General features: G+C 34.7%; 1 protein-coding gene across 1 annotated transcript; it reads right to left on the reverse strand.

Moving 5' to 3' along the window:
- Positions 1 to 9,339: 9,339 nt before the first annotated feature.
- Positions 9,340 to 18,699, reverse strand: LOC113111669 (peripheral myelin protein 22-like). Its single transcript, XM_026276641.1, has 5 exons — positions 18,543 to 18,699; positions 17,763 to 17,857; positions 17,419 to 17,512; positions 12,765 to 12,905; positions 9,340 to 11,549 (listed from the first exon to the last, which is right to left on the reverse strand). Exons 2-5 carry the CDS (start codon positions 17,838 to 17,840, stop codon positions 11,389 to 11,391), a joined length of 474 nt encoding a protein of 157 aa, XP_026132426.1. The 5' UTR covers positions 17,841 to 17,857; positions 18,543 to 18,699; the 3' UTR covers positions 9,340 to 11,388.
- Positions 18,700 to 20,060: the final 1,361 nt, after the last annotated feature.

The raw sequence follows: 20,060 nt of genomic DNA on the forward strand, positions 1-20,060 counted from the left end.
ATATATAGATATAATTTACATCTATATATATATATATATATATATATATATATATATATATATAGCTTCCATTCAATATTTATTTTATTATTTTCTTTCAATGTGAATTTCTATTAATATTTATTTTATTTTTTAACATTTGTATTTCAGTAAATTCAAACTTTAGAGTTTCATAAAAGCATTTTAATTTAACAAATTCATAAAATGGGATACAACTTTATTTCCACACTAAAATCTTTGCTATTTGTACTATTAAAGGGTAATTGGCCCCTTTCACTTCTATTGTAAATGCCTCCCTCCAACCTTAATAAAAAGTGGAGAATTTAGTGGAAAAGACCCTTTTTGTGGTAATCCTTCTTATGCTACAAATACTGTTGATTGAACTGAACTGTACTCGTAATATTCCTTTAAAGCTGATTGCACACAGCCGCTAATGTTGTTTATGCCTGCAGCAAACACACATTTTATTGAATATTTTCAAAAGGGACACTTTTGAGATAACCAAACAAATGCTTACAGTCAGCCACTTTTGCACTGGCCTGAAAGTCCTCTCCGGCCGGCCCGCAGGAGAAGTACTCTGTGGTCATGTTGAATGGTCCCTGGGCACTGTTCCGCATGCACTAACAGAAATAAAAGCTCTTTAATAGCTGACTGTATCGTTTACCCTCATGAACCTGACACATCCTCCTTTACTCTTGTAGCAAGTGCAGTAAAACCCAATGAAGCAGGGAAATATGTTTACCATATGGCCTTTGAATGTAAGCTGGGGTCAAAGGGCAGAGAAAGGACACCCGCATTTCTCCAAGTACCAAACTGAAGTGTGAGAATACTGGTAGTGTGAACATTATCCAGATGTATGAGTGAAAGTGTGTGTGAACGTTGCCCCATGCATTGACCTTTACCTTTTAAGATAGATATCATAGAGCTACATTGTTTTGGAAAATCGGTCATAAATGTAGGTTTTATTTTGATGTATAATACCTGACTGTAATACATACTGTGGAGCATTATTTTATATTATTTTATTCAATATTTTAATTAACAATATTTTAATTATATTAAAATATATATATATAAAATATAATAAATAACAATAACAACAACAATGAAAAATTACAGTAATATCCTTAATATAATGTTACAATATAGTATTTTATATAATTATTATTTTTAATTTTGTATAATTATTGTTGTTGTTGTCGTTGTAACTGTTACTAAAATAATTAAAACAAAAATTATTATTGCTATTTTAATTGTAGTTTTAGTAGTAGTAACAACAACAACAACAACAACAACAAAAATATACTACTGCACTAATTTAAAAAAAATTATAATGTTAGCAATAATTATTATTGCATATTTTGATTGTATTAGTAGTAATAGTAGTAGTAGTAGTAATAATTTGTAATTATAGTAAAGTGTTCTTTGTGAAATCTATTTTTCGATCATCTTTATTTATTTATTTGTAATTATAATTATTCTTATTTATTTTTCAACTGTTGATGCGTTAGAAATGTGTTTGTTGGCCCTGATGTTGTGAGTTCTTGCAGTATCAGCATGGCTGTGATGGATATTATGAATAGGATTTATCGTGGTCCGATTGCTGCATTAATCTCTGCTGCTGCGATTGCTCTCTGCGGTTTGTAGATTAATGGTGATTGGCTTTTTCAGGGCTATCCAAGAGCTCAAACTGAAGTCTGATAATTAGGTTTACTAATCACGCTTACATTAACCCTGACCTTTCACCTCCTTTTTTACTTGTTTCTCTCCCTTTCTTTTCTTTACTTCGCTCTCACTCTCACCCACATCATCTTCCCATTGAGTCTGAACCTGCCATTTTTCTTATCTAGGTCCTTAGTTCTGTTTTTCAAATGAAAATGATCATAATTATTTGCGCATATGGGCCTTTAATGCCATGAATAAATCAGAGAGATATCTTTCAGGTGGCCTGTGGATATGGAAGTCATTTCTAACTAGTTGTAATAATAAATTGCATGCAGAACAATGCAGTTCAGCTGAAGTTCACTGTGCTGACCAGCTGGGGGCAGTGCACCTTATATTCTCAATTGAAGACCAAAAAATTCTTATTTTTTATCTACTGTTCTCAAAATATCTAAAGTCCTTGTACTGCCCTGCTAGATTTATTTTTCGTAATATTTTGTTTATGTGTGTATCTTTAACAGACAATAAACAATAACAACATTAACACTATTTTATGCAGTACAATTGATTTTTAGAATTGTGTCCCGAAAAAAAAAAAAGTTTATTTATCCATGTATCTGTTTTATTTCATTTAATTTTATTTCATATTTAACAATGCAAACTTTCATTTACCATAATCTAGGCCTTGCAGTGATTTATTTAATTTCTTCAGTTTTTGGCTTTTTGTTGCAAGTTCAGACTTAGAATCATAAAAGCTGGGCTTGCAATCAGGTAAAAATACATTTGATTAATATATGAAAAGTTAACTTCATATTCTGTTGTATATAGCAGTTATAAGTGTTTGATGATGCACGGTCACACAAACTTGTGGGATATCTTGAGTAGAGTATTTTCTCTTGTTTGTGACTGTATTAATTCAGTGGTCCTCATGTTTGGTCTCTGGTTGTCTGTAATGGTGCTGGCATGGCTCCAGTGTGATTTGGGAATCCCAGCTCTCCCAGCTCAGTGGAGCTTGCTTGAAATCCAAGAACAGCAGTGGAGGTATGTTTTAGGAATGTGCTTAAAGACATGTGTGTTCAGACTGACATTATTCACACCTTTAGAGAACAATGTATAAGGGCAGAGACTCCGACCCACAATCCTTCACTCGCAGAAAACTAGATATAAAGCCTTATTATGGATGTGGGGCTAAATTATCATAATATGAGTATGTGGCCATAAATCATGAAAAAAGTGTTTTATATGTAAGGAACAAAAGAGCTCACATAATTTTTTTATATATATATTTTTTTTACATTAAAATTCTCTACCTGTCATCCTCAGGCAGATTTACATCTTAAAAATGAATGTGGGCCTGGTATTAAAGAGAATGGAAATTCTCTCACCCATTTTCATTAGCTTTGACTCTAGTTTTTTAGCTTGTTTTTTTAAGCAGTTTATAGCTGTCAAAGCTTATGGACAAACTGGTGTCATTTAAAAATGTATGATGTTATTGAAGTTCTGGGTTCTAAAGTTTTATTATTATTATTATTATTATTATGAAAATGTATTTTAGTTTCAGTTTTCCCAGTCAAGTTTTTTTTTTTTTTTCAGTTTTGTTGTTGTTTTTAATTATTTAAAAATGTTATAGCTGCCAAAGTTAATGTGCAAATTGGTGTCATTTAAAAATTTTTTATTCTATTTTATAAAAATGTTTTTTTTTTTCTTTTTTTTTTTTCAATTAAGTCTTTTTAGTCAACAAAATGACGTATAAATTTGCCATTTAAAAATATGATTTATATACAAATATAATTGAAATAAATATATAAACATATAAATATGTACACTTTTATTCAGTAAGCTGATTTTTTTTTTTTTATCATTTTACAATTTATCATTTACGAAAACAAAATAGTTCTAAGTAAATAAATATAAATAAATACATAATATACCTTTTTTTCCAAAATATTCTGGACTAATTAGATAGCTTTATGTAAGCTAAATAATAAAATGTAAGATGCTGTTCATTAAAAATCTTGCTTGACAGTCACGGCCGATATTCACTTTTATTATACGAATGAGCAGCTTGGATATTCTGCTTTAAATAAGTCCTTTTGTGCTAAATAATGACAAAAGCTTCATTTTTGGGTGAACCGTTCCTTTAAGACTAATTCATCATAGTTTGAGTGTTAAACAGAGGAAATATATTGTCCGTCTCATCACCCCTGAATTCTCTCCTTTCAAAGCCTTTATTATGACCAGATCGTCTGTTCTCATGCATTAGCATGATTGAGTATGATAGATGGCACTGAAAAGGTTCAATTTAGTCTGAGACTCCATAAGCGGCAAGTGCTTCCTTCATCTGGACGGCATGATGGACAGACTCCAGTGCAGAGGGCAGATCTGGCTTTGATGACCTTCAGCCTGGACTTGACCTTGAAACCCTTAAATCGAGCCACTCGGGAGCAAATCTGGGGCCTCCGGAGCGAAAGGCCTTTTGTGACTGTGAAGAATGAACGTTTGCACCAGCGGACGGAGGAGGAGAGAAGATAAAACAGCAGGTCCGTTCTGACCCGGTGGAACGTTGCCCTGGGGAAGACCGTGTTTCTGGGACACAGCTCGTGGATGACCTCTGGGTGAGGAGGGATCAGGTTCTAAACAAGCACACGCATATTACTGGATTTATGAAGCCGCTGGGGGACTGGGGCAATAATGTGAGGGTCACCTTTGATAGGAGGTGGACTGTGTGTGTGTGTGTGAGTGAAAGGTGATGTCTGTGCATGTGTGAAGGGTCAAGGGGTGTTTGTCCAGATTGTTTGCAAGCATATAAATATGTTTATGCACTGGCGTGTGCATGCACAGCGGGTAAAATTAAGTATTGAACACATTGCCATTTTTCTCAATGCATATATTTCTTAAGGTGCTGTTGACATAGTAATCAAGTAATCCACACATAGAAAGAAAACAAGACAAATAATTTCAGAAATGAAGTTCTGTGTAATAAATTAGAATGACACAGGGAAAAAGTATTGAACACATGAAGAAAGGCAGGTGTGAAAAGGAATGGAAAGCCTGTATGGAAGGCCTGTATACACACTCACCATGCAGGACTCCATTGCTGAAGAAAAATCATGTTACTGCAAAATACTAGGAGAATATAGTCTGGTCAGATGAGTCCAAAATGTAACTCTTTGGAGGCCATAATACACACCATGTTTGGAAGTCAAATAGCACTGCACATCATGGTGTGGCACTGGCAAAACTCATATAAATGAAGGAAGAATGAATGGAAAAATGTACTGAGACATTCTTGATAAATCTGCTGTGTCTACCAGGATGATGAAGAAGAAACAAGGGTGGATATTTCAGCAAGACAATGATCCCAAACACAGCCAAGGAAACCCTCAATTGGTTTCAGAGAATGAAAATAAAGCAGCAAGAATGGCCCAACCTTATACCAGCTGTATGTTTGTGATTTTGAGTCCAAAATTGAGTCTAAATTGGCTTTTTGGCAAGTAAATGAAATAATCTGACAATTCAAATCAAAGACATGCTAAACTGGCTACTGAAGAAAACATCTGGTTTGACTTGGAACTAATTTGGTAAAAATATTTGAAGGCAAAATTGAAGACAGTTGTTTTAAATTGTAATATTTACTGCTGTTTTTACTATATTTCCATTCAAATGTGAAATATAAAATGTATAAATGTGTTTGTTATAAATGAATTTACTGTCACTTTTGATCCTTGATGTATAAAAGTATTTTTAAAATAAAATAAAAACTTAATTCAAGCTAATGCTATCATGGTTTCCACAAAAACATTAATACATGAATAAATAAAACATTAATAAATGCTTCTAAAGCACCAAATCTGCATTTTAGAATAATTTATAGGGAAATATATTCATTACATTTTAAAATGTAATCAACCATAAAACAGTTGTTATTGTAAAAATATTTCACAATAAAAAATGTTTCTATCATCAAATTTGAAAGAAAAATATTTTAAACAATTGTAGCTTTTACTGTCACATTACATCAGTTTGATGCATCCTTGCTGTATAAAAGTATTAATTTCTTTCACAATTAATAAAAGAAATGACAGTTTCTGAGGGAAATAGCATAGGCTTCTTATATTTTAAAATGCAATCAAATAGGAAACAGTTAAATTATAATTCAATTATAATAATATTTCAAAATACTACTGTTTTTACTGGAATATCAGTGTATGTTCTACATGTTTTTACTGTCACTTGTGATCAATTTGATGCATCCTTGCTGTATAAAAGTTTTAATTTCTTTCAAAAACTTATTTAAAAGTTCATGGTTTTAGAAAACTTTAAATTAAATTGATATTTTACACTTGTTTTTTTTACTGTATTTTTGATCAAATAAATGCCGTTTTGATGAGAAAAGACACCTTTCAAATTATTATAAACTATATTATGATAGCAGAAATATTTGTTTCTTTGTTTGTAATAATTACTTACTCACTCTAAATTGAAAATCTGACATTTTTATGGCTAATACATTTTCTCAAGTATGGCAAGAAGTAAATTTAAGATCTTGTGCACGTGTGTACGAGGGGTCAAACTGCTGTAGGTTTGCTGTCCTGATCGAAACCAGCTGTGTACTCATTAGCCGTTTCTTTTATTAATTAATAAAATATACTTAAGTTACAAATTCCCCGAGCCAATGATGCTTTGTGCAGGTGATAGCCAGCAGATGGTGGTTTCAGGCAGAAAATAGCCCCCTCCTTTGCTTTATAAAAGCTCCATTTGCATTTCATGAGGCTTAATTGTGTCTCTTGTCCCGCAGTCCATGGTCCAGCGATGCTATGCCTGTCAGAGAGAGCTTCAGAGCCACTGAAGGAGGCCTGATAGATTAAGGTGGACCTTCTGTTTGTGTCCTGTCCCATTGTGTTCCAGAAATGAAGGAATATTATCTCCCTGAAGACTGGAGAATGGATAGCGGAGGCGTTAATGACATTGGGTGGGTAGAATTAAAGGGCTGAGACATGGGCGGGGGGCAGAGGAGACTGAGAGGGACACGATGGATAATGTCATTATTTTGTAGTCTTGTTCTTGACCCGGAGGACGTAAACAATTACGGTGGCGACAGAGGAGGGGCGTACAGGGCATAAACAAAGCTTGTGCTGTCTAAAGCTGGCGGGATGTGTTTACTATCCTGTTGTGTCCGTGGATCAACTCCTAAAAAGTGTGATTGTGTTCTGTTTTGAGTCAGTGAGACCTTTTTGGGACTTGTTTCGTTATTGCATTTCCCACCTATTACAGTTACTGTATATGAACATCTGCATGTAATATTTTTTTATTGTTTATGCCAAAAATTTTGCTTTTATTACCTAATGTTTTTTATTAGTGTTTTACAGCATCTCTAGGGCTTTTGGAAAGTGGACGGGGTGCAGCAAATCATTCTGACAGGCTTAAGTTGCAGAGGTTTCTCTGGTCACATATATTAATTACCATCATTATGAGACACTTGGGTAATATTAATTTGTCTGCCTTACAGAGATGTTCCCAAGAGAGCCCAACATCATCTGATTCCTTCAAATAGTCATTATGAGTATTTATATCTATAATTTATGGTTAAATAAAGAAGCATGCGTTTTTTTGTGGGCATTTTAAATGATGAAATGCTGTTAAAGTATCCAGTTTAGATCAATTTGGCAAAAAATACATTGCAAAGATGCAATTGTATTTATAAATAAAATAATAAAATGTGTTACATGTATTTATATTTGCAGTAAGCTAAATAAATATAGCAAAAATTGCATTGTAAACACTGCAATATACAGCAACTAAAATATTTTACATGCATTTATGTAGCAAGTAAATACATTTTGAAAAATGACCAAATGCATTTGTTGTATTAATAAATAAAACATTTTACATTCATATATATTTAGAGCAAATAAATAATTAAATAAATATGCCAAAAAAAAAGCTCATTTTATTTATAAAAAATAGCATAGTTGTATATTTGTTATGTAAATCTTAATATACATTTGTCTCCTGTGGAATCACTCTATAATAAAATGTGAGCAGGAAATTCACCTATTCAGATTTTGTTCAGTGATTTTACAGAGCATGTGAAAAACTCACCCAGCAAACAAAGTTCAGCTAAATGAAGACTGATGATTCCACTGCTGAGAAGTTCATGAACGGTGTAATTCCATTAAATGGACTGTGACACCTTGTGAAATGGTCTGTGACATTTTCTTTCTCGTCTCTCTTTTCCCTTATTTGTTTTGTTCTTGAACTCTTCTAGTCTTTAACTCTGTTATATATATATATTATAATTATAATTACAATAATATTATAATTATTTGTGTTAAAAGTTTTTCAGATGTTATTGACCAAGTTATCATGAATCTCACTAGAGGGCAGCATGGTGCTTTTTCATTTAATATCAGTATTCCAATCAATGTTGCATAAGCTTTTTATGCATAATAGTAACCCTAGAATGTGATCAAACCGTTTAAAATATCTATCTAGATATCTAACCATTTTTATATGTTATGCAGTTATCCCAACGGTCACAATTGTTTCACACACTTTTCCAAAATAGTAAAAAAAAATAATAATAATAATAATAATTATTGATTATTTCAAAGGGTTACTAATGACACATAATTTGGATATTTCCATATCTGGGAAATTTTTTTTTTTTTTTTTATTAAGAATCTTGGGGAAAATACCATGAATCCGTTTGTTTTTTTTTTTTTTTTGTTTTTTTTTTTTTTTTTGTTTTTTTTTTTTTTTGTAAGAGTTATCTAACACGAGACATATTTAATAATATTGAATAACTTATCTAGTGATAAGTTTAGTGTCTTTGTACACTTTAGTGATTTGTAGCCGTCAGACAACTATTCTGTATACACTCTCTGAGTCCCAAAAACATGTGCTAAGAATGTTTTGCTAACATGTTTCACGTTCAATTTTCCTTAAAATTTTAATAACGCTTTTACTTATTTATGTGAACCTTAGATGAAACTTGAAGGTTATTAATTTGATCATTTTTCGAACATTATGGAAACATTAGTTTGGAATGTTCTCTGAACGAGTAGGAAGTAGCAAGTTTTAAAAACAGTACACTTAACATTCTGAAATTAAAATGTTTCAGAATATCGCTCCATGAACGATGCATAAATCGTGATTTTGTGCTAACGTTTTAATAACATTAAATAGAGCCTACCAGATAACTTTGAACGAGCATTTTATTAACGTTAGACAGGCCTACATTTGTTCATAACTTTGCGTGAATGTTTCCCGAAGGTTCAAAGTTCCCTGATAGCTGTGCTGTTGTTGAATGTGACGCTTATAGGATGTGTAATTAATAATGCATTTAGAAATCAATATCAAGCATGGCATCTATTAAAATGGTAATTTCTAACGCTGGATGGCAGTGTTTCACATATTTCTCATCAAGTTGCACTTATTAAATTACACCACTAAGTGGCACTATTTTCTGACAATCTTTTTTTTTAGATCAGTGGTCTTCTACTATGACTGAAGAAGAATATATATATTGCTATTTGCATTTTATGTTTTATGAATTGCTGTCAAAACCATTGACATTTTTGGATCACCATCCAACAGATGAAACCACTGGTTCATTTTAAATCGTGCATGTTTTTTTTTTTTTTTTTTTTTTTCAGAAAGTGAAAAGAGAGACAATTTCGTGGCAAGCAGTATTTCTTTTTAATAGCTTTTAATAAACACACAAACACAAGCTTTCATAAAAGAGGCGAGTCAGAGGCACAGAGTTGGGTTCTCGTGAATGAACAGTCTTCATCAGAGCTCACACTCCTTCAGACACGGCTTACAGTACAGCTGTTTCCAGAAGGAGCACCACCACATTCAATTAAATTCAAATATTTCACTGTCTACAATTGTTTAGCAAGATCAAACGAATACAACACGATTCGGTTGTTATTTCAGGTTTTAGCCTTACGTTGTGAAGTGACGACTGCAATCTAAAGTATAATAATGTAGGGAATTGAGCACATGCAACATTTTCCAGTGCTGGTCCCATGTCAGAACAGACCACATATTGATTATAAATTTATATATATTGATATTTTAAGGGGACTATCATTAACTGCTACATACAGAAATCCCTTTACACACAAGAAAGATAAAGTATCATAAACTGTTTAATTGCAGGTAAAATTAATTGTCCTGCAATTCATACAAGTTACTTGTTCAGTCACAGAAGGGGATTTAGTTAGACATTCACCAGGCCATTACAACCATGAAAACAGGCAACATGATCAGTTCATCATAACAAAACATCATTTATTGTTTTGGAGTTGCAGGAGAAGCAATCTAGTACATGGTCCTCAGAATAGGGCCTTTACTTGTAAGTAATACGTTTCTCTTTTAATACAATCACATGCTATTACAGTACACTGAGAATTACTGTGAGTTATGTGAGTAGAAACGGAGCATCTCAGAAACGGTAGACATCGCAGCATGTTATATTTCAAATACTGAAAGATCTTTCCATGCATGCAGGTGTTATGATGTGTCCACCATCATGTTATCAGTGGTCAGTTCATAACACATTTTTACACAACAAAACTGCCACTTGGATGCTTTAAAATATGTTTTTCTGGATATATTGTGTATATAGAAGATTTTAAGCTGTCATTTTGATACTTTACCTATACCTTTATTTCACGTTTGTTTTATATTGATATACTTGTCTGATTTGAATATGAAGGGTGTTCACCTCAACTGTTTAATTAAATGCCCCTATTATATCAAAACTTAACGAGTGACCAAATCCATCAAACATTATACATCTGAATTGTATTTGGATGATATAAGTGATATTTATTAAATCTCAAATCCTAATACTGCTCTTAAAAGTTACTTAACTAAAATCAATAATTCCTAGTTTTCGGTTTTTACTACAGTTCCTCCATCGCAATCTCCCAAATCTAAACTAATAACCCCGTTATTAAGAACACATTTTGTTTGTTTTATTATAAAATGACCCTTTTTTTTCGGTGAGTACTGTATATACAGCATTGTGTTACAGGCACAAGCACAAAATATTCAATGGCGTTCAGATTTTGGCGTTCAGTCATGTTACGTCCTTCTAAATAAAGTCTAAATGGCTATTAGTTAAAGGAATGGTAAATACATAGCACCATTTTTTTGTTTGAAAACAAAGAAAAACTATAAAACAAAACACAAAAAAAGCTTTCAAAACTGCCGATCTAATGACGGTGTTTAGGTTACTTCCTCTCTAAATTCTCAATGCAGCTTCACTGAAAACGCTTCCTTTCATTGTCCATATAATTTAATACGTGCACTTTGGTTAAAATACATCGAAAACCTTTTTATAAGTATTTTTTGGCCTTGTAAGGAAAGAAAAATTGACACAAACGCACACATTTCTGCGACAAACACACACTCTAGGCACTTAATTAGCTAAAAGAAAAGCTCTCAGAGGTTCTTTGTCAACAGAGCAAACATAAAATACTATGTACATGTATGTAAAAAGTGTTATAAATAGGTTTTAAACCAAAGATACTATATACACATCTTCAGATGATGACAGTATTGAATAGGTCTTTTCGGGGTGGCAGCGGGGTTGGTTTTGACTGACCCCCTGGGTGAAGATACTACGTGATTTCACTTCTTTGTGGGTGCAGTGTGATACTTTGGCTTCATAGCTGTATTTCCAGGTGATGGCCACTAGAGAGAGGTGCCCCCTCACTCTCGTTTTCTCAAGACGACGTAGATTAAGCCGCTTATGAAGGCCAGAGGGAAGGCTACCCAGGCCAGGATGTAGGAAAAGCCATAGAACTCTGACTGATGGACCCATTCAAAGTTCATGACAGTATAAATGATAGCTCCACTCATAACGAAAAGACCTGGGGGAAGAGGAAGACGAGAACAATTAACTGTCTAGAAATTGTATTGATGTTACCTTATAGCAGCCATTCTCTTCAGTGTCACATGATTCTTCAGAAATCATTGTAATAGCTGATTCTGTTAGATGATAGATTAATCTAATATCCAATAATGTGTGTTGTAACCGAGTATGACATCATTGTTTACTTGTTTACAGCAGTTAATATTGAATATTACCTGTTCCTAATATTTACTATTTACCTAAGAAATGCTGTTTTTGGCCTATTCTTGACTGTAAGGTATGCATGAGAGGGAGCAAAAATATGACCTGGCACTTTCAGCACTTTCTTTTATGTCAGGCAGACCACAGACCACCCCCAGCGTGCCAGTCTTGACATTTCATCTTGTGGCAGCGGCTGTGTCTCCGGTGCCAACTCAGTGGGCACCTGTGACTGTCTGGCTTTGTGCTGTTTCCACCCTCGGCTCTCCTCTGACATTTAGCTTTCAATTAATGTCCGTCCTCTCTGATGCGAGTCGCAGATATGAACTCTAAAAGCCCTCGGTACGTACTGAAAGATCAAGCATTCGTGGCGCCCACAGAACTATTCATTATCCAGGCGCAGTAATGAGCTCTAATAATACTCCGTCTTCATTACATCCCAAAGACCCGAGAATTTAATTAAACATTTCGAATGAGAGCTATCATTTTGACATTAGCTCCGGTTACAATACAGTAAATGACTGTAAAACTCCATATCTGATCTCTTACACGGATTGTTTTTCAGAAATGAAGAGAAACGCTTGCTGGTTTTGGCTATGTATAACTCTGCGTGCCGGATGATTTCATCTTAAGGAATCGTAACCAAATCATCTGCAGGAAGTGAGCGCATTATAGGTTCTCCTGCACTGTCTGTGGTTTAATGAGAGTTGACAGGACTCATTAGACTAACAAGACCAAGGCCAAAGGTCTTTCATGTCGCCGAATGAAAGCAAATACATCTCCATAGGAAGCCAGTAGACGTCCCATAGATAATCTTTTATTAATAAATGGTAATTGATCTCAGATCACCTGAGCCTGCTAGCTTAAATGCATATGCAGTTTATCGCTCTCCTTCATTTCAACAGCGAACACTTTGGGTCCATTAACATTGCATGAAGATGTCAGCATGTTATGTCGATCTTATTAGCATCTGCAAACAATCAAACCGATCTATTGATGTTCACATTATACTCACTAGCAAAGATCTGGAACGCTCCAGTGAGGAAGAAGCGTCCGCCCTTCTGGAGAGTAAAGAGCTGGCAGAAGAACAGGAAGAGAGACAGGAAGCTGAAGATGATTGACAGGATCATGAGAGCTTGGACTGCCTGGATCCAAACTGAAAAACAGAAAGCATTTCAACACATGAGTGCATTTCCTTACTCCTGAAACCACTTAGGGCCGTTTGAGCTTTGCAGTAATAAAAACCTCTTGGGGTGGAGACCGTCATTTTAAATGATCACGAAAGGACATTAAGCAGGTCATTATTCCTTTTCTCATCTGCTGTTCTTGATTGATCACGAATGATGCACTGGTATAGTTGCACTTTTACATTGGTGTGCAATTGGAGATGTGCACTTAGATATATCTATGCATTATTGATAATAACAGAGGTGAGTATGCAAAAAAAAAAAAAAAAAAATTGTATTGCTTCATATTGACCTCTTGTTGTTGCATTTAAAGTTTTGATGGCTGTTTCGTGGATATAAAGAGCACTGGAGAATCCAGGAACTCTTAATGCATTGAACAATCACATAATAAGGTTTCTGTTCCTAAAAGCTCTTAGTGGGTTACCAGCACCTGATATTGATCCTCTCTTGACATTCAAGGACCATAACACGGCAACTAACAAGGGGCTCCATTAACTCTATATTACCTGCATTTGATGGCTTTAAAAAAAGAACAGCGTGTCATTTTTATCCTGCATTAGAGCCATTCCAGCCTCTTCCATGTGTGGACAGGAAATTAAAGGCTTGATTTTTTTTTTTTTTTTTTTTTTTTTACCATCTTAGGTCTCTTGTTGTCACAAGGCTGCACTTTTTTAAATTTAAAATACAGTAATATATTAATAATACATTTGGGGTGTGGTTTTTTGTGTATATTTATTTGGTCCTTGCTGAATAGAAGTAATTTCATTCCAAAAAATTGAGGGTTAGTATAAACTGTTTCACATGACAAAAGCTTTGAACAATATGTTCTTCCATCAAATGAAAGTCAATAGCGTGCTGTGAGAATGGTTTGAGGGAGTTTGGGATTGATGAGGAATGGCATGGCAGATGTTTTAGGTTAATGTTTAGCGTGTATTCTGGCTTTGGAATGTCCCATTATGTACAAATCGCTCAGTATTTCTGTTTATCCATTGCTATACTCAGAGTTTTAAAGGGATACTTCACCTTAAATCCTAATTTTGTCATCAGTTACTCATTTTGTTTAAAACCTGTATGACTTCTGTCTTCTACTGAATATTAAGCAATGTTTTAACAGTTTTTGCCCATACTAGGATTGCAATGGGGTTCAAACTTCCACTCAATGTCAATGGGGTCCAAATCGTTATACATTTTTAAAAAATAAAGTAAAATAAACATTTATAGTTCAATGAAGAACCTTTAAAATACATGAAACCTTTCTATTGCACAAACTGTTCTTAATAATGGGAATAATAAAGGTTCTTTAGATTAATAAAATCCTCTTCACTCTATGAAACACCAAGTTATTTTAATAACTGTTTGATAAAAGGTTATTTTAGGAACCCAAAATGGTTCTCCAATGCCAAAACCGCCTTTTGGAAGCTTTAATTTTAAGGGAGTACAGACAAAAAAACAAGACATTTTTCCACACAAGTTTCTTATTTGTTTCCACATAAGAAAGTCGTAAAGAAATGACAACAATGAATACAGGCCCATTCACACCAAGAACCATAACTATAACAACAACTATATTAGGGTCAACACAGTAAACCTCTGTTATGCTCTCTGCCCCTGTAAATGCTCATAAACTCTGATTGACTATCAATGCTTTAACCTGCTGAAAAAAAGATGACTTGTGAAATGTGAAAGGAATAGTTCACCAAATTCTGTCATTATTCAACTTTAAGCAAGTGTTTTGCTTTTCTTCTAAATCAAACAGTAAAAGGTGTCAGTGAAAAGTGTGAGCATGAACATGTCATAGCCCTCTTTCTATCTCAGTCTCTACCTTTCATGCCCAAGCAGTAATAAGTGGAATGTATGGGTTGTCCAGCATGTCTATTTCTTATCCAAAGGTCATTCCTGTAGAATCAGGTTTCCACCTCTCTCTCTCTTTCCTATCATGTTCAGCTGCGTCTGCCGCTCCCCTTATAGCCACTAGAACTGTCAAACCCCAAAAGCAGATCGACCTACTACAGACGAAAACAAAACCAGAGCCACTACTCCAGCTTTCAGCAAAAACCAGATCCTCTACTAAAGTCAGTTTACAATGTTACATTGCTTGCTTCCAGCATTGAATAGATTAGAAACATTTGATCGGAAAATAGAAAATCTGCCCTCTCAAGATCATAAACAAATCAACTACGTTTTACTTTTGTGGGGAAGAATTGGCATGCTCAGGCACACATGGATAACCCTAAAAGGACAAGAAAAACCCATAAACGGTTTGTGCTTGTAACAATCTCAGAATGGAAACAACTATGGAAATGGCATTTGTTTTTCTCCGAACATCTCATAGGAGACCACGTGAGGAGTCTATTCTAGTATGCATCCATAAATACTAGGTTCTGCTACTATCTGTGTTTTGCACCCACACAATTCAAACGATACAATACATCTCTCTCAACAATGAAGTAAAAATAGAAGCGCATCCCCTCGTACAGTCTATTTACTCACTGTTACTAAGTTTATCTACTCTCACAGAGTAGTTTCCTGATATAAGGTGCGGTAGTAGTCATTTTGAGCTTGACAACACCCTATGTATTTCTGTCTGCAGTCATGCTTTTAAGACAGGGATTTGTATTTCAGGACAGAAGGTTTGGTTTTGGAAAGCGGGGGCCTTGTGTTTGCATTTAGAGGGGTACATATGGTCCTGGGTGTAAAGAATGTGGCTTAACAGATGATAAATATGCACTGCGAAACATAACATAGGGGTGTGAGTTCGTGCGCTGATACTAGACTGTCATAACCCCAGTTTGGTCCATGAAATGGCTCTCTATAACAAGATGATGAATAGGCTTTCATGCATGCTTTAGCTGCCAGTTTTGAGTAGCTTCACCATGCCAGCTGTTCTGCATCACTCCCGGTGTAAAACACACCATTCAGGTGATCTTAGGATGCCTTTGGACTCGGTTTGATTGCTTGTTTCCAAAACAGGTTTGATTTAAACCTCTCGATGTGTCCCTGAAGTTTGGCGTTAGTGAGATTTTTGCTCACCAAGGCTCCATTTATTTGAACAAAAATACAGAAATGTTGTGAAATATTATTATAATTAAAAATATCTGTTTCGTTTTAATATATTTTAAAATAGAATTTAGACCTGTGATGGCAAAGCCGAATTTTCAGCAACCATTAGTCACATGATCAGCATCACATGATCCTTCAGAAATCATTCGATATGCTGATTCGGTGCTAAAAACATTTCTTGATTTTGAATTTCTATTATTATCAATGATGAAACTAGTATTGCTTGATGTTTTGGTGGAAACTAATACATTTACTGGAAAAGTCTTTACTGTTGCCATCAATTTAATTTGTTCTCACAATAGTGTACACAAAGGTTCATATTTTAACTGTTAATGTTTGTGTGCAAAATAAGCCATCTATAACATTCTAATTAAAGACCAATCTGATCATTATATGCACCAATGAAAAGACTTTCTTCACAGCCTAAATGCCCCTTAATGCCAGCTTAAGTGGTAACTGAAAAAGCAGCCTTTTTCCAGCAGCGTAGCAGCGACACGCGAGCGAGCGAGCGCAGGAGAGCGGGACAGAAAAACCCTGTGTGCCATCCCCCGCACCACGCCCTAAACAAACACGCCACATTATAGGTGCTACGCCAACTGACTGAGAGCTATGAAATAACACAGCAAAGCATTCTGGTCCTGCCTCATTACCAAAGTGCGCATAGAGGCGTTTCCCGCTCTGAACTATGACATCATATCACCCTCCAAAAACAGCCAATAGTGTAACAGTGATCTAATTGAGAATGTGCATTACTTAAAATACTCTTTTGAATATATATTTAATGCATTAAAGAGCACCATTTTTCATTATTTCTTTAATATTCTGGTAACCACATGGCAACAATAGCTAAAAAATGACCACATAAATTTGTATTTTGACAAAAACTTCAATAATAAATGTTTCTCTCTCAAACTGCCTTCATTCTTGTGCTAACAAACCTGTCGCTGGCATTTGGATTTGTTGGTGTGACTCAAATCATGCCGCGTTCGGCTTATGGTGTTCTGATGCAATGCCATTACAGCCAGATCAGTCTAAATCCATGCTTTGATTGCTTTACCTCTTCCCCACCCTATATGTTCTATGAGCTCAGCTCCGGCAACCAGACTATTTATACAGAGCTGATGTTGAAGAGGGGTCTGTTGTGGGTTGAAACTGCATGCTTGAATTCTCACCCCTAGATGGCAGTATATAGGTGTGAGGCAGAGTGGGCACGCCCACCACAAAGTGTGGTAAACAGGCAAAGGGGCTTTGACAGTTATGCCAGGATCGAGCCCTACGTGAATAACGTGCTATGTGTAACATACCGAAGGTGGCAGACATTTTCCTAACTTGAAATAAATATTATTGCACCCTTTTTTTTATTTTTTTTAGTTTTATCATGCATTCTTTCTTAAACAAATCTAAAATATAGCAGGATCTTACCTCCAGTGTCAGCAGGGTTACATGTGGAGATTCCATTCAATGTGGTACAGTTTGTCCAGAGGTCCGAACTGCTGTTGGGGTTACCAACCCATGCCTGTTAAATTGAAGAATACTCATTAGCATGGCTTAAACACATCCAAAATATTCTCCTTCAGCTTGTTTTAGTGCCCGATGGGGGCTTGATTTTATAAATGACTCCAAATTGATTGAATTGTCAACTTAATATCAGAAAGACTGTAGATAGACAGACAGTTAGATAGATGGAGAGAGAGAGAGAGAGAGAGAGAGAGAGAGGGGGCATCTCTAATAATCTTTATTAATAAATCAAGCTTCAGAATACTTACACTGACTATAGTTGACACGAAGAGCAGAACCAGTGCTGCCACATGCAAGACGACGATTCCCAGTAAGAGGAGCAGCATGATGTTTCCTTAAGGTTCTGTGCAAACACCGAAACACATTTTTATATAAAACACATCAATGACCAATTATTAGTTATAATCTACCTCTTTAATATTATTATTATTATTATTTTTTGATATTGGATTTAGGTAATTAATAATTATTTAAAAAATATATATTTAAATGTTAATAAATAATATTTTTGTGTCACTGGGGTTTAATATAATATAATCTAATATTCAAGCGTTTATCTATCTATCTATCTATCTATCTATCTATCTATATATATATATCTATATATATATATATATATATATATATATATATATATATATATATATATATATATATATAAACATTGCCACATGGTATATATCTTTTCATATAAATTAGTCTTTGAATTATTAAAACTTTCTTGATCTTCTAATAATTGCAGTTCAGAACGCAGTTAGTTGACATCATCTACATCATTTTCACCATCAGTTTTGGCGCAAAAGAGTGTCACAACGAAGTTGATAAGTGCAAAAAACCAGCGACACACATTCTATAATAATTAGGCAACGAGATGTGTCTCTCTATAAAGTTAGCCTAGATATAATTGTATGGATGAATAAAAGCATGACAATGTCTTTCTTATCATGAAGGCAAGATTTACTCTCCACACTCTTTAATACTCAAAAACAGGCAACGTACGTTTACATTGCAATATAACTCCAACTTACTGCGAGCAAAGCGAAAGTAAGTCCACAAAAAGGATGGAAACGCCGAAATGCAGCCGCGCCACTCGTGTCAAAAGTACTGCGTATTTCCAAAGTCCAGATCCCTGCGACTAGATTAATATGCTGGATGGAGCAGCGGCTTTAAAGAGTCTCATTATGGGAACACTACGCCCTTTTTGTGCGTGGCTACGTCAGGCGCGCCCCTCTTCACAGCAACAGATCCACAGCGCACACTGTGCGTAAGAGCGCAGGAAAACCACCGGGTACTTAGTCACACAGACTCAACCAGGGCTATGTTTGGTTCTCATGGATACCAGCGTGGTTGAGGGGGGAAAAAAAAGCAATTTGTGCTAGTAGGTTTGTAAGCTATGTGTAAAGCAGTTGCTGGATCATGTTGGTTAATCATAATGGTAAAATAAATAAATAAATAAATTGTTTCGTTTAAATGAAAAAAAAAAAAAAAAAAAAAAGTTGTATCCATAATGACAGAGGCGTCATTATTTCTTGCATAACTGTAACACTTTAAACTGGAATAATGTCTTTATCCTTATAACAGTCATGGTTAAACTGCAAACACATGATCAGAACAGAATTAGTTTGACTTTGAACTCTGGATTGTTTCTAAAGCAATAGAGCACACTGTTAAACCTTGCTGTATTTTCTAGGGTAAATAACTGTAAAATAGCCAGTGTTTTGATGTATCATCTGGGAACAGTATTTTACTGTAAAAAAAAAAAAAACCTGGTAATGTCTAACAGAGCAGGCAGTAAAGGAATACTGCTATCCGATGACAGTACTGCATTTAATGTTTTCATTTGTGGCTGTTCACATAAACAAGCACAAACAATTTGGGGGCTTTTTTTTCCTTGGCTCATTTGGAAATTGCGCCATGTTCATTTTCTTTGGTGGTTGCTATGGGAATGAGCCAAACAAACGTGTTAAATGGTTACTCTCCGTTCTCTCTGACACCGTCTGTGTGAAAATGAGTATGGCCATTAGCTGGCCTTTGGGAGGCCTCCAGGAATTTGCAGAATTCCTTTACAAGAGATCCCCCTCCCTTCTTCTCTCCCTCTCATCAGACATCAAATGGGAAGTCAATAAAAAAGAGGCGGGGCTGAAAGAGTGTTGAGTGTTCCTCCTGATATGAAAGATAGTTCATAGAGTGTTCAGATAATCAGGGAATGACAATGGACAACAGTGATACATTTCAAATGTATTTAATCTATTATAATTTATTTTATTATTGATTTTGTGTATATATATATATATATATATATATATATATATATATATATATATATATATATATATATATATATATATATATATATATATATATATATATATTCTTTTTTTTTTAACTCAGTCTATTGTTTTGCTTCCCCTGCTTTGTCTGTTTGATGACATGATCTGTGGCTTCTACTTCACAGTCTTATCAGGGGTCAACTGTGTTGTCAGAGGCTCTTTGTGATGTTGATTGCATTCGTACGCTGTCACTACCTCTGCTGGTTAACATACTAT

This window comes from Carassius auratus, chromosome 12 (assembly GCF_003368295.1).
Source record: "Carassius auratus strain Wakin chromosome 12, ASM336829v1, whole genome shotgun sequence".
Taxonomy (NCBI): Eukaryota; Metazoa; Chordata; class Actinopteri; order Cypriniformes; family Cyprinidae; genus Carassius; species Carassius auratus.